Source organism: Pogoniulus pusillus, chromosome 12, assembly GCF_015220805.1.
Source record: "Pogoniulus pusillus isolate bPogPus1 chromosome 12, bPogPus1.pri, whole genome shotgun sequence".
Lineage (NCBI taxonomy): Eukaryota > Metazoa > Chordata > Aves > Piciformes > Lybiidae > Pogoniulus > Pogoniulus pusillus.
This window is the reverse complement of record NC_087275.1, coordinates 32,437,567-32,461,700: the sequence shown is the minus strand read 5'-3', so window position 1 is coordinate 32,461,700 and position 24,134 is coordinate 32,437,567. Positions and strand designations below refer to the sequence as shown.

Genomic DNA, 24,134 nt, shown 5'->3' with positions numbered 1-24,134 from the left:
TTGATCCTATGACACACGAAGCATTGTGAAAGCTTGGCACTCCTGGGCTAGAAACCACTGATCAGCACTCTGCCCACGCTGATCATCCAGCACTCTTAACCACCCCCACAGCAAGGCACAGCTGCTTCAGCAGCCCTGCTCTGCCTGAGGCAGAGAAGTGCTTCACTACTGATTAACCACGAAGCAAGCAGTGAGATCCCTGCCAGCTTTACCTGCTCACCTGAGGGGTAAAAGCAAATATTTGATTTCTTATCACGTAGAGCTTGGAGGTGCCTAACACCCCAATGTGTCTGTGTGGCCTCCCCCTGAGCTTCATCTTCCTGTTCCGGCCTGGAAAGGAAAGGAAGGGGAAAAAAGCTGATTTCAGACCAGGAGAAGTAGAATCACAGAATCCATACCTGGCAAGGGAAGGATTTTCTTAGGATATCACAGAATCAGCCTGAAGATCACCAAGTCCAACCCTAACCCAGCAACTGTGGCCACTAAACCATGTCCTGCAGCACCACAGCTACAGCTTCTTCAGCACCTCCAGGCATGGGGACTCCAGCACCTCCCCGGGCAGCCTCTTCCAACCCCTCACCACTCTGTCACTAAAGAAGTTTTCCCTCATGTCCAACCTAGCCCTCCTCTGGCCCAGCTCCAACCCACTGCCTCTCTCTAGTTACCTGGGAGAAGAGACCAACACCAACCTCACTCCAGCCTCCTCTCAGATCTACTTCACTGACCTCAGCAAGGCAGGCAGTGGAGTGAGATGCTACAAACACCTGGAACACCTTTGCTATGAGAACAGGCTAAGGGAGCTGGAGTTGCTCAGCCTGGAGAAAAGAAGGCTCCAGGCAGACCTAAACAAAACCTTCCAGTACTTGAAGAGGGCTACAGGAAGGCTGCTGAGGGACTGTTTGCAGAGGCTTGCAGGGACAGGATGAAGGAAATGGTCTGAAATGAGAGCAGAGCAGACTGAGATGGGATGTGAGGAATAAGTTGTGCAGCAGGAGGCTGCTGCCACACTGCAACAGGTTGCCCAGGGAGGCTCAAGAGGACCAATGGCATCCTGGGCTACATTAAGTTCATCCAAGCAGGTCCAGAGAGGTTCTGCTTCCTCTCTGCTATGCCCAGGTGAGACCACACCTGGAATGCTGTGTCCAGTTTTGAACTGAAGCTTGAGGAGGGCAGACTCAGACCAGAGATTAGGAAGAAATTCTTTCGAGTGAGGAGTGGTGAGACCCTGGCACAGGCTGGCACCAGTGGCACCATTCACCACCACTCCCTGGGCCCAGCCAGCAGCAAACCTTCCAGGCTGTCCTCTGGCAGAATGTCAACCACACTGCCCAGCTGCAAGACTTACAACAGAAGTGCTTTGACTGCTGGGAAGAAAAACATCTCAAGTTTTCCCAAACATTTCAGTTCTTGCCTAACTCCAAGGGCAGAGGGGAAATGGATTTTGGCCACTTTCTCCCAGGAGGCAGTTTTCTTTTGCCTCTTGGAAGTCCCTTACTGGAGAAGGAAGTAATAAGTTTTGTCAAGCTTCTCTGCACAAATGCAATGATTTGAAATCAAAGAGGGTGACTTAAATACAGGAATTAGAGAAACTGAGAAAGAAAGGTAAAAAAAGCACAGTGCAGGCTGGAGAAAGGCAAAAAAGCACAGTGCAGGCTGGAGAAAGGCAGAAAAAGCAAAGAGCAGGCTGAAGGAAGGCAGAAAAAGCAAAGAGCAGGCTGAAGGAAGGCAGAAAAAGCAAAGAGCAGGCTGAAGGAAGGCAGAAAAAGCAAAGAGCAGGCTGAAGGAAGGCAGAAAAAGCAAAGAGCAGGCTGAAGGAAGGCAGAAAAAGCAAAGAGCAGGCTGAAGGAAGGCAGAAAAAGCAAAGAGCAGGCTGAAGGAAGGCAGAAAAAGCAAAGAGCAGGCTGAAGGAAGGCAGAAAAAGCAAAGAGCAGGCTGAAGGAAGGCAGAAAAAGCAAAGAGCAGGCTGAAGGAAGGCAGAAAAAGCAAAGAGCAGGCTGAAGAAGGCAGAAAAAGCAAAGAGCAGGCTGAAGAAGGCAGAAAAAGCAAAGAGCAGGCTGAAGGAAGGCAGAAAAAGCAAAGAGCAGGCTGAAGGAAGGCAGAAAAAGCAAAGAGCAGGCTGAAGGAAGGCAGAAAAAGCAAAGAGCAGGCTGAAGAAGGCAGAAAAAGCAAAGAGCAGGCTGAAGAAGGCAGAAAAAGCAAAGAGCAGGCTGAAGAAGGCAGAAAAAGCAAAGAGCAGGCTGAAGAAGGCAGAAAAAGCAAAGAGCAGGCTGAAGGAAGGCAGAAAAAGCAAAGAGCAGGCTGAAGGAAGGCAGAAAAAGCAAAGAGCAGGCTGAAGGAAGGCAGAAAAAGCAAAGAGCAGGCTGAAGGAAGGTTAACAAAAGGCCAAAGTGCAGCTGTAACAAATAGCCTGGGGCGCAGCAGAGAGGCTGCCCCCAGCAAACACCTACCCAGCATGGTGTAGAGGTTGCTGAGGATGCGAGCTGGCTGCACTCTGAGGGGGTGGATGTCAGCAATGCTCTGCACACTGATGCCATGGGCTTGCAAGAGACTCTTGATTTCATTGGATTCTGCCAAGACAGTTACTGCACAGCAGGAAACAAAAACTCTGGTAAGCGTTCACCAAAGAACTACCTTTTTGGAACTGCCTCTGCTAATGTGTTTAGGTGACTAAAAAGGCATCAAGGCCTCAATTCTGTCTTAGTTTATGAGCCTGGGAGATCAGAAGGATCTGCAAGAGGGTGCCAAACAGATTTTGGCTCCCTGCTTCATGACATGCCTTGGTATTTTTGTCCACTTTGGACCATAAATTACTTTAAGTTGGAAGGGTCCTCTTGAGGTCTCAACTTCAACCTCCTGCTCAAATCAGGTTATGTTAGGTGGCTTACTGGCTTGGCACCAATGGGGCAGCCTTACTGGCTGGGCACCAATGGACCAGTATCTGAAGGCTGCCAGGAGGGGGGGACAGGCTCTGCTCACTGCTCCCTGGGATAGCACAAGGAGCAATGGATGGAAGCTGCAGCACAGGAGGTTTCAGCTCAGCACAAGGGGGAACTTCTTGACTGGAAGGGTCCCAGAGCCCTGGCACAGGCTGCCCAGAGAGGCTGTGGAGTCTCCTTCTCTGGAGCCTTTCCAGCCCTGTCTGGATGTGTTCCTCTGTGATCTGTGTTATACAGGATTGTGCTGCTCTGTCAGGGGGGTTGGACTGGATGATCTTCTTGGGTCCCTTCCAACCCCTGACATCCTGTGATCCTGTGACCAGCCTTACTGCCTTGGCACCAATGGGGCAGCCTTACTGGCCTGGCACCAATGGGGCAGCCTTACTGCCTTGGCTCCAGTGGGGCAGCCTTCTTTTTTACATTATAAACATTTGGCAAAGAACACTTCAATTTAAGCACTCCAGCAAACCAAAACACCAGCAGGGAGCAGAGAAGCACCTGAATGCCACTCCTGTGAGATACCAACAGGCAGTAAAGAAGCCCCTGCCCATTTCACAGCACCACTGACAAAGGTGCCCTCCTGATACCTGGGCTGGTAGCTTTGCCAGGGCATGCCAAACCCTTGAAAAGCCTTTATGAAAGCCCTGATGAGCAGACTTTTGACTAGAGAAACCACTCCCTGAAGCAGCCTGCTTCTTTTGAGCAGCAGGTTGGAGTAGAGACCTCCAGAGGGACCTTCCAAGCTGCACTGCCTTGTGGCCCAAAGCAAGGCTGGGCTGCCTCACCCTGGTGCCTCAGAGAAGGAGCTGAACAGAAACCTAACTCTGACCCATCCCTTACTACTTCTGCCCCCTCTTGCTAGAACCCCTCAAGATTTTCCTTTTCATTACAAGCTGAACTTTGCCACTCTCCAGTCCCTGGCAAGTCTCAACATTTTTACTAATGTATCTTTAGAAGTCTGTTAAAGTTGGACCTTTCCTGGTGCCAAAAGGCAGTGAGGCAGAGAACCCTCAGGCAACCAACCCTGCTCACAGTTATCACCCACAGGCATCACAACAATCCACATTACAAACTCCTCTTTGCTCTCCCCTGCACACAAGGACTTCACCATCAGCAAATAATCCAGAACACACACAGAGGAAAAATCAAGAGAAGCACCACCTTGTACCACAACATCAGGTTTAAATCCAGTGGAAAATCTCCTGTTTAAGGGATCAATTTCACCTGCAGCAAGAAATCCCTGGAGAAAAGGCAAAATAAAGTCAAAATAAATGAGAAAGGAAACAAATGGAAATGAATGAAAAGGCTTCTGAAGGTATCTACAGGAAGCCTTAACCAAACATTCTATTTTAGCAGGAGAGTAGGGCTGGAAGCTTGGTTCCAATGCCTCATCCACCAAAGAGTGCATTCAGTGAAAACAGGGTGCAAGAGAGTTTGGAACAAGGAGATGGTTAGGACTGACACAACCTGCATGTCCAGAGATCCACAGAATGGCTTAGGTGGGAAGGGAGCTTAAAGATCATCTAATCCCAACTCCCCTGCCATGGGCAGAGACACCTCCCACCAGCCCAGCTTGCTCAAGGCCTCATCCAACCTGGCCTTAAATACCTCCAGGGAGGGAGCATCCACAGCTTCCCTGGGCAACCTGTGCCAGGTTCTCACCACCACCCCCACTGCAAAGAATGTCTTCCTCATCTCCAGTCTCAATCTGCCCTTCTCAAACTTCAAGTCAGCCTCAGCATACTCCTCTAGCCTAACCATCTATCCAAGCCCATCTGACAACTTACTCCCCTTGGTCAGACAGGGACAATTGCCTATCTATAGACAGACACAAAATAAACGGTCCTGAAAGCTCAGAATCACTCCCCTGTGATTTGTGTTCCTGCCCCAAGTCCCTGGAGCTGTTCAAGGCAGGACTGGACGTGGCACTTGGTGCCATGGTCTAGCCTTGAGCTCTGTGGAAAAGGGTTGGACTTGATGATCTGTGAGGTCTCTTCCAACCCTGATGATACTGTGATACTTTGAGAGCCCTGCCTGTCACCCAGGCTGTACTCAGAGCACCTCAGAACCAAGTGAAACGACAGCTCAGCTACTGCACCAGCAAGCATTACCTCTGCTAACAGGCAGCTAAGGACGTACAAGGACTGGCCCCAAAGGTGAGGCAACTTTCCCACCGGGACGCGGTCCACGGAGTGAGGGTTTTCATACTCCTCATCCACCTGGAAACAAATACACAAACAAGAAACATCATTCCAGAGCCACCAGCAACGTGGAAGCACTGGGAAAAACACAGTAGGTCACCACAGAACCACAGACTGGGCTGGGAGGCACCTCCAAAAGTCACCTAGTCCAGCCCCCTCTGCCCTTTCTAACCTGCCATTGGTGGTGACACTGAGATCTCCTGGGCTTACTTTGGCTGCCTCTTCATGCACCACCTCCCTCTTCCAAGCTGGAAGTGGAATGAGGACTCTGCATGCAGTGATAGCTTTGGTGTTTGCACTTCCTCTTTTCTCTCACCATGCTGCTTTCCCCCTGGGTAGCTCCTAGGTAATTGTGTGTTTGCTTTCCTATTCCTTGCAAGATGACACTTGAACTGCTCTGGGGTCTACTCAGCTTCCTTCCAGGAGTCAAGGCTATTCCACCTGAACTGCTCTGGGGTCTACTCAGCTTCCTTCCAGGAGTCAAGGCTATTCCACCTGAACTTCTCTGGGGTCTATCCAGCCTCCTGAAGCAAAGCTGCTCTCCAGGAATTGAAGCTATTCCACCTGAACTTCTCTGGGGTCTATCCAGCCTCCTGAAGCAAAGCTGCTCTCCAGGAATTGAAGCTATTCCACCTGAACTTCTCTGGGGTCTATCCAGCCTCCTGAAGCAAAGCTGCTCTCCAGGAATTGAAGCTATTCCACCTGAACTTCTCTGGGGTCTATCCAGCCTCCTGAAGCAAACCTGCTCTCCAGGAATCAAGGCTATTCAACCTTTTCCTTGTTTTGCAAGAATGGTCAATGGGAAAACTCAGAGCAAGCTCTTAGCCATCCAGAAGAAGAAAAATTACCTTGGTTTTGCAGAGAGGAAAAGCTTCCTAGCACTGTATCCCTTACAAATGAGAGGCCAAATCTACCCTGCCCATAGGGCAGGCTGATCAGATCAGCAGCAGCACATGAAAATTCACAAGGTGGCTCTGAACTCTAATTGTTCCCACTAGGAAGGCAAATCAGTTTCCACCTCAGGCCTGTGAGCTGTTGACACTCCCTGCCCAAACTCAGGCAGCTCCACACCCTCAGTGAGTGAGAGGCGAGTCAGGAGTGAGAGAAGTTATCAGGGAGGGATCCAAAGGCAAACAGCATGAAACACACAGAGGCTCCTCTGAATTTCTTGGGCACAAGGTGAGAATCAGGTAAACAGAAACAGCAAAGATGGGAGGGGAATTAAAAACACAAAACAGAACTCCCAGCCCAAGCCTTAAGCCACCTGAAAGCTGTTTCCCTCTCCCAACCAAGCTCTGAAAGAGAACAACCACTCAACAGACCAGCCTTTATTTCTGCTTGGAGCCTCAGCTTCTAAGTCAGCATCAGAAATTCCTAAGCACATCTTGCCATAAGGATTTAAACTTTATACCTGCTCTAATAGAGATTCCTAAGTAAAAGATGCAATCCTTTGGAAGTCTACAGCTTGCCCTTTCTCAGCAGGAGCTGGGAGAGCTCTCCTAGTTTGTAACACTGCACAGTAGTCTCTTCTCATTGCTGGTTTCAATTTAGCAGCAACAGGAAAACTGCAGAACTGGCACTCATTTGGGTAGCAGAGAGTGGGTGGGGTTGGAAGGGACCTCCAAAGGGCATCCAGTCCAAGCCCCTGCACTCAGCAGGCTGTTCAGAGCCTCATCGAGCCTGACCTTGAAGGTCTCCAGGGTTCCTCAACCACCTCCCTGAGCAACCTGTTGCAGTCTTGCAGCAGCCTCCTGCTGCAGAACTTGTTCCTCACAGCCAGTCTCAATCTGCTCTGGTCTCATCTCAAACCACTGCCCTCATCCTGCCCCTGCAGGCCTTTGCAGACAGTCCCTCTGCAGCCTGCTTGCAGCCCTCCCCAGGTAGTGGAAGGCACTATTTGGTCTCCCTGCAGCCTTCCCTTCCCCAGGCTGAACATCCCCAGCTCCTTCAGCCCACCCTCATAGCAGAGGTGTTCCAGCCCCACAGTGATTTTCATGGCCCTCCTCTGGACCTGCTCCATCAGCTCCATGTCCTTCCTGTGTGAGGGCTCCAGAGCTGGATGCAGCACTCCAGGTGAGGTCTCAGCAGAGCAGATCAAAGAGGCAGGATCCCTCTTCTCCATCTCTGGCCACCCATACTCTGCATACCCAAGTGGCTGCTGTGTTTTCACCATACCTTTTCTGCAGGTACTGCATACAGCTCAGGCATCAGCACTATTCCATTCTTCTCTCTAATCAGTATTCCCTCCAGAGCTTCTCTATACTCCTGGACCTGGAAACGTGTTTGAAAGACAGCAACAACTCACATCACAGTCAGCAAACCCAAACCAGCCAAGTTAGAGGCTTCTCAACAGCAAAACCCAAACCAGCCAAGTTAGAGGCTTCTCAACAGCAAACCCAAACCAGCCAAGGTAGAGGCTTAATACTTCTCAACAGCACTTTTCTGCTGAGAAAAAGGGAAACTGGGGAGGGAGGATTCCTGATTCCTGACTTGCTGATGGAATCATAGAATCAACCAGGTTGGAAGAGACCTCCAACCTCATCCAGCCCAACCTAGCACCCAGCCCTATCCAGTCAACCAGACCACGGCACTAAGTGCCCCAGCCTTGCTTCAACACCTCCAGGGATGGCAACTCCACCACCTCCCTGGGCAGCCCATTCCAGTGCCAATCATATGGCTCCTCATAATCCAACCCCAAATCTCCCTCAGTGTTCAAAAGGCTCAAAAATACTGCAAATCTTGTTCTCAGCAGCCAAGTCAGAGTGTAAGTATGGATGGAAGCTGCAGCACAGGAGGTTCCAGCTCAACACAAGAGGGAACTTCTTGACTGGAAGGGTCCCAGAGCCCTGGCACAGGCTGCCCAGAGAAGTTGTGGAGTCTCCTTCTCTGGAGACTTCCCAGCCCTGTCTGGATGTGTTCTGTGAGCCCTGAGCTAGGTTGTGTGCTCCTGCTCTGGCAGGGAGGTTGGACTGGCTGATCTCTTTGGGTGCCTTCCAACCTCTGTCATCCTGTGTGCCTGTGATCCTGGATGTGCTACTGTGTGATCTGGCACAGGTGATCCTGCTCTGGCAGAGGGGGTGGATTCAATGATCTCTTTGGATGTCTTCCAACCCCTGACATCTGTGAGCCTGTGTTCAGGAGAAAAAGCAGCTGGGCTCATGCCAAAGCAATTAGTAATGGGGCACCAAGCCTGGTAATAACTGAGTACTAGGCAAATAAACCCCCTCCAGCCCAGATGGACCACACCAGCAAACAAAGCCACTCAGACTAGTAAAAAGAGGTTCCAGTGTGCACAACACTGCAGCCTCTACCACCTCATGACCTCCCCAGGAAGGTGAGATTGGATAAAGACTACTCCCAACCTGCTGCTGAGGTATCCAACTGCTACTCAAAATAAGCAAGAAGCAAAGCTACAGGATCCTGTGGGTAAATGGCTTTGCATTTCCACTCCAAGTGCTTCCTTTCCTCACCTGGATTTTGTCCTCATTAAACACTCCATCGATCAGGAAGTAGGTCCAGAAGACTGGCCACTCACACTCAATGTTCTCAAAGAGCTTGAGCTCAGCAGGGTCATAGTGCAGCCTGCTTGGGTCCTAGAAATTCAGATCACAGCCATTTAGTCACAGTGCCAAATTAGTCTCTCACATCCCAGCCACAACGAGCAGCCTCTTTTATACAAGTCCCAAACAAAGGGCCCCCAGAAGCAGCTGCTGTGCAGCCTCTTGGCTTTCACTTCACATTGCCTCCAACTCATCTGGTTGTTCCCTAGACAAAGTGGCCCTCCCCAGGCTCAGAAGCCAGCTGTCACCCAAAGCACCCTGGCTTTGCATCAGCTCACAAATACTTTGGGGTGCTTCAGAGACACAGCTTCTGCTCAGGCACTGTAAGCATGTCAAAGGGTTTGCTCCTTTCAGAACTATCAATTAAGTCCTGTCCTTAGTAATTGCTTTTCAAACACTTAGCCTGCCTTAGCTATGTGTCATTTCTAGGGTGGTTTACCTCCATATTCACCAAAATGTTTTAACAGTGACACAGCAACATCACCCCTGGCATTAATGTGAACAGAAATTCATCCATTCACAGAATGGTTCAGGCTGGAAGGGAGCTTAAAGCTCATCTAGTTCCAATTCACCCTGCCATGGGCAGGGACACCTTCAACTAGGGCAGGCTGCTAAGTGACTATGAAGAAGAGATAAAACTGCTGCTAATGCCTAGTGAAAAGACACAACCAAGTACCTCTCTGGGAGTCTTGTAGCCATCCCTGAGGAAGCGGCAGCAGCCGTAGCGGCCCTGTGGGAACAGCAGCGTCAGAGACAGCTCCACAGCCCCTGCCCACAGCCCCACAGCAGCACAGCACCTGCTGACCTCGATCACAGCATGGCTCAGCTAGGCAGAGACCTCCAACATCAGCTGCTGCAACCTCCCCACCAAAGACAAAAATCAGTAGTTAAGCAGTGATCTTCATACAACCACAGAAGGGCTCAGGTTGGAAAGGATCTTAGGGATCATCCACTCCATGCCCAGGGACACCTCTCAGCCACACTCAGCTGCTCAGGGCCTCAGCCAGCCTGGCCCAGAACACCCCCAGCAAGGAGGCAGCCACAGCCTCCCTGGGCAGCCTGGGCCAGGCTCTCAGCACCCTCACACTCAACAGCTTCTTGCTCAGCTCCACTCTCCCCCTGCTCTGCCTCAGCTCCAAACCATTGCCCTTGGCCTGCCTGCAGACCCCCTCAGCACAGGTCCCTCTGCAGCCTTCCTGCAGGCTGCCTTCAGCTCTTGGCAGCAGCTCTGAGCTGCCCCTGGAGCCTTCTGCTCTGCAGGCTGCACCCCCCCAGCTCCCTCAGCCTGTGCTCACAGCAGAGCTGCTCCAGCCCTGGCAGCATCTTTGTGGCCTCCTCTGGCCTCCCTCCAGCAGCTCTGTGTCCTCCTGCTGCTGGGGATGGCAGGATTGGAAGTGAGGCCTGAGCAGAGTCTAGGGGCAGAATCCCCTCTCCTGCCCTGCTGCCCACACTGCTCTGGCTGCAGCCAGCACACAGCTGCCTGCTGGGCTGCAGGAGGGCACTGCTGACTCCTGGGGAGCTGCTCAGCACCCAACACCCCCAAGGCTCTTTCTTCAGAGCTGCTCTCAGCCCACTCTGCACCCAGCCTGGATTTGTGCCTGGGTTTGGCCAGACCCAGATGCAGGACCTTGCACTTTGACTTGTTGCACCTCATGCAGTTGTTACTGTCCCACTTCCCAAGCCTGTCAAGGTCCTTCTCGGTGCCCTCAAGCCTGTCCAGCAGAGCACACAGCTTGGTGCCTTTGCCAAACTGGCTGAGTTTTAGGTCTCACTTAGGGATTTCCCTCCCTCTCCTCCACACAGAGATGAAACCATTCTTGTTTAATTAGGACTTTTGGTTAAGGTTCTGCTTCTCTGGAAAATAAAAGTAAAGGAAAGCCTTACCTGCAGTTTGGAGATTATTTCACTCTTGGTTGCATTAACAAGGTTCAGATCCTCCACTGCAAAAGCTGGGTAGGAGATAATGGAGAGGAGGCCAGCATCTATCTCCTTTGAGGTGGATGCCCTTGGCAGCATGGAGTACAGAATAGACTGGGTGAAAGAGGGACAGGAGAGAGGGATGTCAAACACTCTGCCAACTTCAAAGTGCAAATGCAGCAGACCATGCTGCTAGGAGAGGAAATTCACTGCTGCAGTTATTGGTAGCTAAGTTAGAACAAGAACCCTTCCCACTGCTCAGTTCCAGAGGCTCTGCTAGAAACAGGAAGAGCCTGGGCTGAAGCCATCCTCATTATGTTACAGTCCTGGGTCATTTCATCCACATTTCATTTAAAAGAAAAGGGTGTTGTGTTATCATAGCACCAACCAGGCTGGCAGAGAGCTCCCAGCTCCCCCAGCCCAGCCTAGCACCCAGCCCTGCCCAACCAACCAGACCATGGCACTCAGTGCCCCAGCCAGGCTTGGCTGCAACACCTCCAGCCACAGCCACTCCACCACCTCCCTGGGCAGCCCATTCCAGTGCCAATCACTCTCTCTGACAACAACTTCCTCACAACATCCAGCCTAGACCTGCCCTGGCACAGCTTCAGCCTCTGTCCCCTTCTTCTGCTGCTGGCTGCCTGGCAGCAGAGCCCAACCCCACCTGGCTACAGCCTCCCTGCAGGCAGCTGCAGGCAGCAATGAGCTCTGCCCTGAGCCTCCTCTGCTGCAGGCTGCATCCCCCCAGCTCCCTCAGCCTCTCCTCACAGGGTTTGTGTTCCAGGCCTCTCACCAGCTCTGTCACCCTTCTCTGGACACTTTCCAGCACTTCAACACCTCTTTGCCAGGGTTCAGCCCTGAAAAAGGAAACCAGAAGACTGATTTTTAGTCTTTACCTGACAGTGTTCTACTTCATCAGGAAGAACATGAATCACTGATTTGTGCCCCCCATGAGCTCCAAAAAGGTCCAGTTCATCAATTGCTTCCAAAGCAGCCTGCAAATAAAACCCACAAACAACCCCAATTAAATACCTCTGAGGCAAATACAGACCCTGGGCATCTGTGCTGATCTTATCCTCTCAAGTAAATTACATAAGGCAGAACTTTGCTTCACAGACATTTTTTTTCCATCTTTAAAAGGAAGCTTTAAAGCAGAAGCAGGACACAAGACTGCTGGGGACAATTTAAAGGTAATGTAAAATGTTGGGGAGCTGATGCAAGATCATAGAATCAGGCAGGGTTGGAAGGGAACACAAAGATCAGCCAGTTCCAACCCCCCTGCCATGGACAGGGCCACAGCCTCAGCCAGCCTGGCCTTAAACACCTCTAGGGATGAGGCTTCCACCACCTCCCTGGGCAGCCACTCCTAGGCTCTCAGCATCCTCCTGTTGAGGAACATCTCCCTAACATCCAGGCTGAATCTATCCATTTGAGTAGTCAACTCAACTGTGGTCCAGCCCAGCAGTTTCTCCCTCTTGCAGCCAGGCAAAATCTTGTTAACTCATAAATCCTGCTGCACTGTAGCTACACCTTTGACCATAGTGATAACAGGAAGGAGGCGCCAGGAAGACAATTCTCACTTTGGCCATCCCGACGGAGCTTGCGTTCAGTTCGGGGATGCCCTGGTTGGTCTTATCACCACGTTCCCAAATTCCATAGTCCTGCAACAACAGCAGCAGCAAAGAAAACAAGGAAGGATTATACACAATGCTTTCCCCTCTGCTCCCACCACAGAATCGGAGCACTGCATCTGATCACTTTTATTTCCCTTAAATAAAAAGAAGAGGCAAACAATCCTGGGTCCAACTCTCCAATGAGTCTCTCCTTATGTTTAAAGAGCAGCACATAAAAGGACAGCTCAGTAGGATGAGGTCTGCAGTCATGAATCACTGTCTTCACACAACATTCAAAGCCTTCTGTCTTGCCCCTTGGACATAGAATCACAGAATGGTCTGGCTTGGGAGGGACCTCCAAAGGTCTTGCTTCTCTCTGTGCCCCTTTAAGTCATCACAGAACCATAGAATGGTTTGGGTTGGAAGAGTCCTCTAAAGGTCAACCCTGCTGCAGTCAGCAGGGACATCCTCCACTAGAGCAGGCTGCTCACAGCCTTGCCCAGCCTCACCTTCAAGATCTCCAGGGATGATTCCTCAGCTCCCTCCCTGGGCAACCTGTTGCAGTGTGGCAGCAGCCTCCTGCTGCAGAACTTGTTCCTCACAGCCAAGCTCAGGCTGCTCTGCTCTCAGCTCAAACCATTGCCCTCCTCCTGTCCCTGCAGGCCTTTGCCAGCAGTCCCTCTGCAGCCTGCTTGCAGCCCCTGCAGCTCCTGGCAGGCTGCTCTGAGCTCTGCCTGGAGCCTTCTCTTCTCCAGGCTGCATACCCCCAGCTGCCTCAGCCTGTCATAGAATCACAGAATCAAGCAGGTTGGAAGAGACCTCCAAGATCTGTCCTCCTAGCAGAGGTGCTCCAGACCCCTGGCCATGTTCTGGGAAGTGTGTTACTACTTAGCTCTTTTTAGAAAGGCCTAAAAGAGACATCAGGAAGTACTACTGATTATCAACAAAGAAAAAATCCTCTTGATAGAGCCATAGAATGGCTTAGGTTGGAAGGGACAGGGCAGCAGTAAAACCTCCCCAGCCCTCCCACTTGGCCAATGCCAAGCGCCGACAGGTTTCCAGCAGCAAACAATTCTCCCCCCACAGCTGAGCAGCGTTCAGGTGGTTGAGATACAAATGTCTACTCACAGCAACTTTGTAGGCAGCTTCTATGTAAAAAACGAGGTTCTGAATAAAGGTAACTTCATCCAGGGTGAAGACAATTCGTAACCCTGAGGAGAAGAGGGGGAGGGAGGAATCAGCATCGCATCGGAAGCGAAGCATTCGCTCTTCAGTGAGTCTCAGGCTTTTGCTGCTTTGCTGCCAGCTGCTCAGTGGACAAATTCATGCTGATTTCAAACGATCAGGCAGCAGGCTTCAATAGCTGCTGCTGATAGAATACTTCAAATGCCTACCAAGTATCATCCCCATGAGGGTGGCATTCAGACACAGCGGGTGGCAAGCACGGACATCTGAGCCAGCTTTGGCTCTTGAGAGCAGCACATCTCAATTCTCACAGCTTCCCACCCCACTCTGTGCTTAGTGCTCTATCAAGGGACAGTCAGGATGAGCAGGTGCCCACTCTGCAGCTGTCCACTGCAAGGGACTCTGAGGACAGATAAAACACATAAGGAAACAAATCCTCAACCTCACAGGAGGACTACAGTTGAGAAAAGCATCACAGAATGTATCTGGTTGGAAGAGAGCTCCAAACTCGTCCAGTCCAACCTTCCACACAGCACTAGAGTCACAGAATCAGGCAGTGTTGAAAGGGACCACAAGGAGCAGCCAGTTCCAATCCCCCTGTCATGGCCAGGGACATCCTACCCTAGAGCAGGCTGCACACAGCCTCAGCCAGCCTGGCCTTAAACACCTCCACTGATGGAGGTGAGTAAACCATGTCCCTCAGCAGCAGGTCCACAGGCTGCTGGAACACTCCCAGGGATGGGCACTCCAGCACTGCCCTGGGCAAACTACTTCAAGGTTTGAGAACCCTTCCAGTGCAGAAAGATTTCCTAGCACCCAGCCTGAGCCTCCCCTAGGGCAGCTTGGAACCATTTGCTCTGCTCCTGTCCCTTGGCACCAAGCAGCAGAGACTGCCCCCTCCTCACTCCAACCTCCCTGCAGGCAGCAGTGAGCTCTGCCCTGAGCCTCCTCTTCCCCAGCCTGCACACCCCCAGCTCCCTCAGCTCCTCCTCACCCCCAGCTGCTCCAGGCCCTTCTCCAGCCTCGTTGCCCTGCTCTGGACAGGCTGCAGCCCTCAATGTCATAAAGACAAACCAGTGCCAAGCAAGAAGAGGACCACAGTGACAGTAGTGGCACCTGACTCAATGTCACCACTCTCTGAAGAAACCTGGTTGTTGATTAGGACACTCTGTGTAGTATTTAAACACTTCCCATGGGCAGAGACCCCTCTCAACTAGACTCAGCTGTTCAAGACCTCATCCAACTTGGCCTTCAACTCTCCCAGGGAAGAGGCATCCACAACCCCCCTGGGCAGCCTATTCCAGAGTCTCACCACCCTCCTACTGAAGAACTTCTTCCTCAGCTCCAGTCTAAACTGCTCTGCCTCAGCTCCATAGCGTTTCTCCTGTGTAAAGGCCTTTGAAGCTAGTTACAGTTTCACCCCTTTTTAAATGAGAGTTATAACAGAAAAAGACTGCAACATAGCCAAGGCTGAAGTGTCTTCTGCTTACCTGATGCTGTCATCTGTGCCAAGAAGAGCAGGTAAAGGGAAGTTGCATCCACTTGCAGATGCCCCCACTGGTCATCCCCCACCACCGTGGCACAAGTTGCAGAGTTATACTTGGCATGCAGGCAGTCCCTGGTGCTCTGTGTGTGTTTGAACTTCTCCACCTTGTCCACCTAAAAACCACCACAAACTTCAGACACTCAGGAAGAAACTCTCCAAAGCCTTTCCAAATTAACAACCTCTCTTAGACGAGGAGAAACCTGAGGCCTCATTTTCTGCTACCTAACTTCAGTGCAGTGCATTATCGACTGATCAGTGCGTGGTGGAGTCCCCAGCCCCAGAGGTGTTCAAGAACCTTCTGGACAGGCACTGAGACATGGTCCTGTCACCAGGGAAGTGCAGGGTGGAAGGCTGGACTCAGTGATCCTGGAGGTCTTTCCAAGCCTTAATGATTCTATGCTCTGTCATAACAGAGTGCTTTAAGCACAACTCAAACTCTTCTCAGTTGTGCCCTGGGATAGGACAAGGGGCAATGAGTAAACTGCAGCACACGAGGTTCCACCTCAACAGGAGGAAGAGCTCCTTGACTGGAAGGGTCCCAGAGCCCTGGCACAGGCTGCCCAGAGAGGCTGTGGAGTCTCCTTCTCTGGAGACTTTCCAGCCCTGTCTGGATGTGTTCCTGTGTGACCTGAGCTACATTGTGTGCTCCTGCTCTGGCAGGGGGGTTGGACTCAATGCCGTGGAGATCCCTTCCAACCCCTAATATCCTGTGATCCTGTGAACTCTAACCTCAGGCTCCAGCTAAATCCACATCTCTTCCAGAAAGAGTAAGATTCAATCACCTTGTTGAACTCAGAGCTTGCTCACAGGTATGGCTCTTGGTGAACATCAGTTTGCAAGGGCAGAAGTGATCTGCTACAAGCAGAGTCTCAAAAAGGTGCAAGTAAGGTCAGTTCTGGTGGTGAGTTTGAAAAAGCCTCCCCCATCACACACAAAAAGCTCAGTGCAGAGAAAGGGCAGAGGGCACAGATGCTGCAGATGAACTCTGTAATGCCACCTGTGCCAGCTCCCAGCTGTGCCATTACCTGTCTCATCATGCACTGCAAGAGGCCCCGCATCAGCTTCACCACGTTCTGCAGGAACAAAACAGCACAGACACTCCTCAGCAGCTGCTCCAAACAGCATCCCAAAGTGACAATGTTCACATCCATGACTAACACCTTGCCAGGAGTAAAAAGAAACCTGCATTTGCCTGAAGTGCTCTACAGGCCTTTAGATTCCCACATGCCCACCTAGGAGAACGAATCTTTTCCCAAAGGTCCTCTCTAAATGGTGAGGCAGCTCTCTGTGATCCTTTTATCCATCTAAGGATGAGGAATCCTGGATCTTGTGACAATAATCACCACAGAATAGCTCAGGGTGGAAAGCACTTCGTTGTTCACCTACTCCAGTCTCACCACCATGCCCAGAGACACCTCTCAACTAGACTCAGCTGCCCAAGGCTTCATCCAACCTGGCCTGCAACACCCCCAGGCAGAAGGCAGCCACAGCCTCCCTGGGCAGCCTATTCCAGAGTCTCAGCACCCTCACACTGAAGAACTTACTCAGCTGCAGCCTAACCCTGCTTTGCCTCAGCTTCAAACCATTCCCCCTTGGCCTGTCTCTAGACACCCTCAGCAAAAGTCCTTCTGCTGCCTCCCTGGGCAGCCTGTGCCAGAGTCTCAGCACCTCCGCACTGAAGAACTTCTTCCTCAGCTCCACTCTAACCCTGCTCTGCCTCAGCTTCAAACCACTCCCCCTTGGCCTGTCTCTAGACACCCTCAGCAGAAGCCATGAAACCTGCTGCAGTGTTGCAGCACCCTCCTGGTGCAGAACTCGTTCCTGACATCCACTCTCAATCTGCTCCCCTCTGACTCCAAACCATTTCCCTCCTCCTGTCCCTCTTCAGCCCATACTCCAAGCTGGGAGAAGCCTGACTGATCCCAAACACAGCTGCAATGCAGAGGCACCGTTCCAAGCCAGGAATGGAAAGAAAACCCAAGCAGCAGTAGGTGGCTTGCCCCCACCCCTGCCATACCTGCTCCAGCTCGTAGGCTTTGGCCTTGTCCTCGTCGCGGTCGGCGTTCTTGCGGTACGCCATGCCCAGCCCCCACACCGCCAGGATGCTGTAGACGTTGTCCCGCACCCAGGCATCCCTGTGCTCCGTGCCAGCTGCGAGCAGCCCTGTGACTGGGTTCTACCGTGGCAGAAGAAACACACAACAAATATCCTCTCACAAGATGCCTGCGAGAAGAGACTCGTCTCAGGCACGGATTAACCCAAGAGAGCTCAGAACACTTCCCTGTGGGACCACAGCCATTAATGCCACAATGGCCAATCGTTTGCCTAGGGCAAACGGAGCCAGAGTGGACCTGAACATTGTGCAAGAGAAGAAGGATGAGAATGTGCAGATCAGAAGCAGCAAGGAAACAGGACCTTGCTACCCGATGAGTATGCCAAGACTGGCCTTCTTAGCTGATGCATATGCTGGGACTGCTGCTCCCCGGGAAGCTGATGTGGCCACCAGAATTTAGATGAGACCATTCTGCATGTGATAAATGACTAATCAATATGTAACAATTGTAAGCCTTCTGACAAGTACATATACCCCTGTATGCTGCCTAATAAATTGGAACTTAGCTTGCATCAGGCTGTCTCCCCATGCCTTCGTCTCGGCACTTTCCCTCAACCTGAAAAGTCCAACCAAGGAGTGAAACAGCAACGATTCAGCACCTACACAAAGAAGGTTTCACTCCCAAAGGTTGAACACCCTCAGCTTGTCCTTGTAGCAGAGGTTCTCCAGCCCCCTGATCATCTTTGTGGCCTTCCTCTGGACCTGCTCCATCAGGTTCACGTCCTTGCTGTGCTGAGGGCTCCAGAGGTGGACGCAGTGCTCCAGGTGAGGTCTCACCAGGGCAGAGCAGAGTGGCAGAATCACCTCTCTAGACCTGCTGGCCATGCTGCTTGTGATGCAGCTCAGGATGCCACAGCCCTGCTGGGCTTGTGCACATGCTGTTGGTTCACATCCAGCAGCACCTCCGAGCCCTTTTCTGCAGCACAGCTCTCAACTTCATCATCCCCCTGCCTGCACTGACACCTAGGATTGCCCCCACCCAGGTGTGGGCCCCTACACTTTGCCTAGTGAGCTTCTGACCATCCACACAACTAAGTCCACCTTCAGCCCCTTGCTGAAAGCTTACACAGCTTGCAGCTGTCTCCTTGGTCCTGCTGGATGGAAACTGATGGAAGCTCTACAGCAAAGTGTGCAGGTAGATTGGTTGATGTGACACAGCTGGGGTCACCCATAAATGCATGCCAGCTGTGCTTTCCTTCTCAGCTTTCTCTTACCCTGCACTAAGCAAGAATTAAAATGCACACAGGTGTTGATTGTTTACAGGCTCACAGAAGGGGGTTGGAAGGGACCCAAAGAGGTCATCCAATCCAACCCCCCTGCCAGAGCAGGAGCACACAATCTAGCTCAGGGCACACAGGAACACATCCAGACAGGCCTGGAAAGGCTCCAGAGAAGGAGGCTCCACAGCCTCTCTGGGCAGCCTGTGCCAGCTGCCCCTTGTGCTGAGCTGGAACCTCCTGTGCTGCAGCTTCCATCCATTGCTGCTTGTCCTATCCCAGGGAGCAGTGAGCAGAGCCTGTCCCCCCCCCCCGACCCCCAGCTCTCAGATACTGATAAACATCGATTAAATCCCCTCTCAGTCTTCTCCTCTCCAGACTAAGCAGCCCCAGGGCCCTCAGCCTCTCCTCACCAGGCAGTGCTCCAGTGCCCTCATCATCCTCACAGCCATCCCTTGGACCCTCTCCAGCAGATCCCTGTCTCTGTTCAACTGAGGAGCCCAAAACTGAAGGCAGTGCTCAAGATGAGGTCTCAGCAGGGCAGAGCAGAGGGGCAGGAGAACCTCCCTTGATCTGCTGGACACACTCTGCCTAATGCCCCCAGGATCCCATTGGCCCTCTTGGCCCCCAGGGCACATTGCTGTGCCATGGATGTTCTCCCACAGCACTCCCAGGTCCCTCTCCTTGGGGCTGCTCTTCAGCAGTCACCTCCCAGCCTGTCCTGCTGCAGTTTATTGTTCCTCCCCAGGTGCAGGACTCTGCACTTGTCCTTGCTGAACCTCATCTGATTCCTCTGTGCCCAGCTCTGTCTGTCCAGGGCTCTCTGGATGGCCTCACAGCCTGCAGCTCTATCAGCCAAGCCTCTCAGTGTGGTGTCAGCAGCAAACCTGCTGAGCAGACTCTGTCTGTCTGTGCCCTCATCAATGTCACTGATGAAGATGTTGAACAGCACCAAGACCCAGCACTGATCCCTGGGGGCCTCCACTGGTTACAGGTCACCAACTGGGCCTGGCACCATTGATCACCACTCTTTGAACTCTATATTGTCACCAGTTCCTAATCCACCTCACTGTTGTTGATGCCTTCTCAAGATGTCTTCACACCTTTTCTTATCTCAACCGAAGGACAAGTGTGACAAGCAGCCCTCCTGGGCATGCTGTTCTAATGCTTGCTCAGCTACAGCATCCACAGAACCACAGCAGCAGGCAGGCTGGCAAAGCCCCTCAGCATCACCAAGTCCAACCTGGAACCCTACTCCACCAGATTCACCTTAAACCACAGCCCATAGTCTCTGTGTCCTTAGGGCCACATGCAGCAGCTGGAGGATCCTGCACCACAGCAAGGTGGTGGCAGGGGCACGGGACAGGAGCCAGTGTCAGCCTCCTTGTGTAACCTCTGACAGGTTCATAGATGGCATGCTGCAGGGACTGAGGAGCAGAACTCAGTGCTTGCAGAACAAGGAGGTTGCTGCAGACTCAATCCTGCTGCACATGGACACCTGCCAGCCCTGGGCAGAGGTCTGGGCCCGTGCTGTGAGCGCCTGGCAGCGCACACCTTCAGAACCTGCCTCTCAGGCGCTGCTGATCTGGAGCGAGTGGCATGAACACAAGAGCAGCTCTGCTGCTGCCGAAGCTGACCCCAGTGCACTGAGTATCCTACCAAAGCAGTGTCCCCGAGCACACTCTGTCCTCTCCTCACTCGTGCATCCCTGTGACAGCAAAGCTCAGCCCTGTCCTCAGGCAGAGCACGGCAGCTGATGTGGCAAGGCTGCACATCTGGCACGCTCAGGGGTACAGGGTACAAGGCCACAGTACACATAACCCCAGCAGCACCTCAGGTGCACCTTAAATGCCTCCTGGCCTCAACTCCCCTCCCTGGCTCCATCCTGAAAAGCACCCGGAAGGCAACGTCAGTGAAGCAACAGCTCAGCTCCTGCCACCAGGGGCTATCCAAGACAAGGCTACACACGGGCCTTGCCCAAGCAAACACTGCATCTCCTCACCCTGCCAAGGAGGACATCTCAACCTGTGCAATTTCCACTGCAGGAGAGTATAGATACATAAAGGCAACCCAGAAGCCCCCTTGCAGCATCTCTGCTGCAATATCATCTGTGATACTGCCCTTCTGCCTTGCTTTCCACCCACTTATCTCCTTCCCTCATCTCTGAACTCTCTCCAGCACTGAGTACTTAGCAGAAAAGGCAGCACAGAGTCACCAAAGGACATCCCAGCACTGTAAACAGGAGTTGCAAAATCCAGGGTCAGTGGTAGAAACCCCCACACTGCCATTAAGTCACCTTCATTATTAGTCATACCGTTAAGGCACAGCTTTCCCAGGGCATGTTTTAACCTCAGAGGCTCCAAGTCTCCTCTAATGGAGCTTGTGACCTGCATCCTCATCTGACAAACATGGGAATCCAGGCAGGCAGAGGAAGAGACTTGCCCACAGTCATCCCATAGACAAAAGGCAGTGAAAGGAACACAACTCCTTGCATCTTCTGCAACCCAGCAAAATTACCTGCTGGCACCAGTTGCAGCATGTTCTTGCGTTTGTTTCTAATGGGTTTACAGTAATTAGCACACAAACATTAATTCACCTTGTGCCCACAAAGGCAGCCAGAAGCACAAACCATACCAACCAGAGCTTTCACTGCCTCCCAGCTCCCTGCAACTCTCAGCAACTCTATTTCTTGAACACCTCCAGGGATGGTGACTCCATTGCCTCCCTGGGCAGCCTGCTCCACCTCCATCACCACTCTCTGACTAAAGTTCTTCATAACACCCCATCGAAACTTCCCCCGGTGCAGCTTGAGGCCACTGCCTTTCGTCCTGTCTTTGGTTACCTGGGAGGAGAGACCAGCACCAGCCTCACACCAGCCTCCTTTCAGGTAACTGTAGACAGCAATAGTCTCTTCCCAGCCCAAACAGTGCCAGCTCCCTCAGCGTCTCAGGAGACACATTCTGCAGATCCCTCACCAGCCTCAGCGCCCTTCTTAGGCTGCAGTGCCCAAAACAGGGCACAGTGTTCGAGGAGCAGCCTCGCCAGCGCTGAGCACAGGAGCACAGCCGCTTCCCTACTGCTGCCGGCCACACCATTCCTGACCCAGGCAGGAGGCTGCTGGCCTCCGTGGCCACCTGAATCAGAGAATCAGGCAGGCTGGCAGAGAGCTCCAAGCTCCCCCAGCCCAACCTAGCACCCAGCCCTGCCCAACCAACCAGACCATGGCACTCAGTGCCCCAGCCAGGCTTGGCTGCAACACCTCCAGCCACAGCCACTCCACCACCTCTCTGGGCAGCCCATTCCAGTGCCAATCACTCTCTCTGACAACAACTTCCTCACAACATCCAGCCTAGACCTGCCCTGGCACAGCTTCAGCCTCTGTCCCCTTCTGCTGCTGCTGGCTGCCTGGCAGCAGAGCCCAACCCCACCTGGCTACAGCCTCCCTGCAGGCAGCTGCAGGCAGCAATCAGCTCTGCCCTGAGCCTCCTCTGCTGCAGGCTGCACCCCCCCAGCTCCCTCAGCCTCTCCTCACAGGGCTGTGCTCCAGGCCCCTCCCCAGCCTTGCTGCCCTGCTCCAAACACCTTCCAGCACCTCCACATCTCTCCTGAACACGCTGAGGGCTCATTCCAGCTGCCTGCCAGGCAGCACCCCCAGGTCCTTTGCTGCTGGGCAGCTTTCCTGCCACTCTGCCCCCAGCCTGCAGCATTGCTTGGGGTTGTTGTGACCCAAGCGCAGAACGCAGCACCTGGCCTTGCTAAACCTCCATTGCTAAACCTCACACAACCGACCTTAGCCTTCGCTCTTCACCCACTGGGCAGAGCCCAGGCAGCCGAACACCGGCAGGGCTCACCCAGGCAGCCAGCGCAAGCCGCCTCGGCAGCAGCAGCAGCAGGCCGGGGATGGCATCTCTCGGACGTGCCCCGCCGCACACACGCACCGCACAAAGCACACACGGCCAGCCCCGGCCAGCCCCGCTCTGCCCTGGCCTCACACCGAGCAGCTGCCGGCAGGCATTCCACAGGCCCTGCTCGGGCCCAAATAGGGCACTGGGGCTTAAGCGGTAAGGGCGTGAATACATACACGAGCGGAGCAGCAGGTGCATGTGCACCGCAAGGCCCAGAACTCCTTCTGTGCACGGGGCCGCTGCCGGCCAGCTCAGACGCGCTCCATTTCCACTCACCTTCGGCTGCGCCTTCAGAGAAGGGCCCAGCCAGACGCCCCGCGGAGCCTCCCTGCCGCGGAGCCTCCCCGCCCCGGCCCCGCCGCGGAGCCTCTCCGCCCCGGGCCCTCCGCGGGGCCTCCCCGCCGCAGCCCCTCCGCAGCCTCCCAGCCCCGGCCTCTCCGCGGGGCCTCCCCGCCCCGGCCTCTCCGCGGGGCCTCCCCGCCCCGGCCCCTCCGCGCTCCTCCTCAGGCGGGAAGCGCAGGGACACGGCCAGGCGGCCATGCGCCGGCGAGAGAAGAGATTTTCTCCCACCGGCTCCATGCTGCCGCTTCTGCAGCCAGGCTGCGGTCACGGCCCCGGCGGCAGCTCCAGCCCCGCTCCCCGGCACACGCCGGTGCCCCCAGAGCCGGCGTCTCACGGCGGCGGCTGCCCTCACCTGGTGGCAGAGGATGGTTCGCTGCACCAGGCGGGCGTAGCCGTCCAGGCGCACCCCCGAGTTGCTGCGGCTTCGCATCGCCTCACGGCCCGGCACGGCTCGCCGCCTCGCCTCGGCCGGCCCGGCTGCTAGAGCCGCACTCAGCCCCCTCCCGCCGGTCGCTACCGCCGCGCAGCACCCGGAGGCGGCTGCGGCCAGCCAGGCGGGGCGGAGCTCGGCGGGGCGGAGCTGGGCTGGGCGGGGCGGAGCTGGGCGGGGCGGAGCGGGGCGGGGGGCGTGGCCGCCCCCCCGGGGCCGGGGCGGGCCCAGAGGCGGGGCCCGAACGCCTGGAGCGGCCCCGGGGGAGCGGCCCCAGCGCCCGTGTGGTGGTCAGTTTTGGGCACCGCAATGCAAGAGAGATGTGGGGGTGCTGCAGTGGGTCCAGAGGAGGGCAACGAAGCTGCGAAAGGGCCTAGAGAGTAAACCTGATGAGGAGCGACTGAGGGAGCTGGGGATGGTTAGTGGGAGGAAGAGGAGGCTGAGGGCAGAGCTCACTGCTGTCTGCAGCTACCTGAAGGGACACTGGGGAGAGGCTGCTGCTGGGCTCTGCTCACAGGGAACTGGAGACAGAGCAAGAGGGAATGGCCTCAAGCTGAGGCTGGGGAGGTTAAAGTTGGACATCAAGAGTAAGTTCTTCACGAAGAGAGTGGTCAGGACTGGAATGAGCTGCCCAGGGGGGTGCTGGAGTCACCCTCCCTGGGTGTGTTTGGGGGTCGTTGGGATGTGGTGCCTGGGGCTGTGGTTGAATCTTGTAGAGCAGGGTTCTAGGTTGGACTGGGTGATTCTGAGGGGCTTTGCCAGCCTGCATGGGGCTGTGCTTCTGTGAGGCAGCCACAGCCTCCCTGGGCAGCCTGTGCCAGAGCCTCAGCACCCTCACACTGAAGAACTTCTTCCTCAGCTCCAGTCTAACCCTGCTGTGCTTCAGCTTCAAACCGTCCCCCCTTCTCCTAGCACTAGACACCCTCAGCAAAAGTCCCTCTGTAGCCTTCCTGGGGCTCCCCTCAGGCACTGGCAGGCAGTCTGGAGAGCAGGCCTGGAGGTAAGAAATCCTCTGACAGCGAATGTGTGCCTGAAGTGATGAGGTCAGAAAAGATGCCCCAGAAACATCCAGGTTGGAAAAGACCCTTCAAGATCACCGAGCCCAGCTCTAGCAATGTATCAAATAAACATGATTCAAAGAGCTCTAAGAGGAGCAGTGTGAAGGAATG

At 53.8% G+C, this 24,134-nt stretch overlaps 1 protein-coding gene across 4 annotated transcripts in view; it reads right to left on the bottom strand.

Moving 5' to 3' along the window:
- PHKA2 (phosphorylase kinase regulatory subunit alpha 2) overlaps positions 1–23,076 on the bottom strand; it is a 46,165-nt gene extending 23,089 nt beyond the window's left edge. For 3 of the 4 annotated variants that reach the window (XM_064152060.1, XM_064152061.1, XM_064152063.1), the window contains exons 1-15: positions 22,888–23,076; positions 16,976–17,134; positions 15,984–16,031; positions 14,903–15,071; positions 13,356–13,438; positions 12,195–12,275; positions 11,511–11,609; positions 10,582–10,728; positions 9,374–9,427; positions 8,608–8,730; positions 7,313–7,408; positions 5,048–5,155; positions 4,098–4,176; positions 2,448–2,582; positions 221–330 (exon numbers count right to left, since the gene is read on the bottom strand). In XM_064152060.1, coding sequence (XP_064008130.1) covers positions 221–330; positions 2,448–2,582; positions 4,098–4,176; positions 5,048–5,155; positions 7,313–7,408; positions 8,608–8,730; positions 9,374–9,427; positions 10,582–10,728; positions 11,511–11,609; positions 12,195–12,275; positions 13,356–13,438; positions 14,903–15,071; positions 15,984–16,031; positions 16,976–17,134; positions 22,888–22,965 — 1,569 coding nt within the window. In that variant the 5' untranslated portion in view covers positions 22,966–23,076. The remainder of the gene's footprint in view (positions 1–220; positions 331–2,447; positions 2,583–4,097; positions 4,177–5,047; positions 5,156–7,312; positions 7,409–8,607; positions 8,731–9,373; positions 9,428–10,581; positions 10,729–11,510; positions 11,610–12,194; positions 12,276–13,355; positions 13,439–14,902; positions 15,072–15,983; positions 16,032–16,975; positions 17,135–22,887) is intronic. The other variant, XM_064152062.1, reaches the window with a different exon arrangement.
- Positions 23,077–24,134: the final 1,058 nt, after the last annotated feature.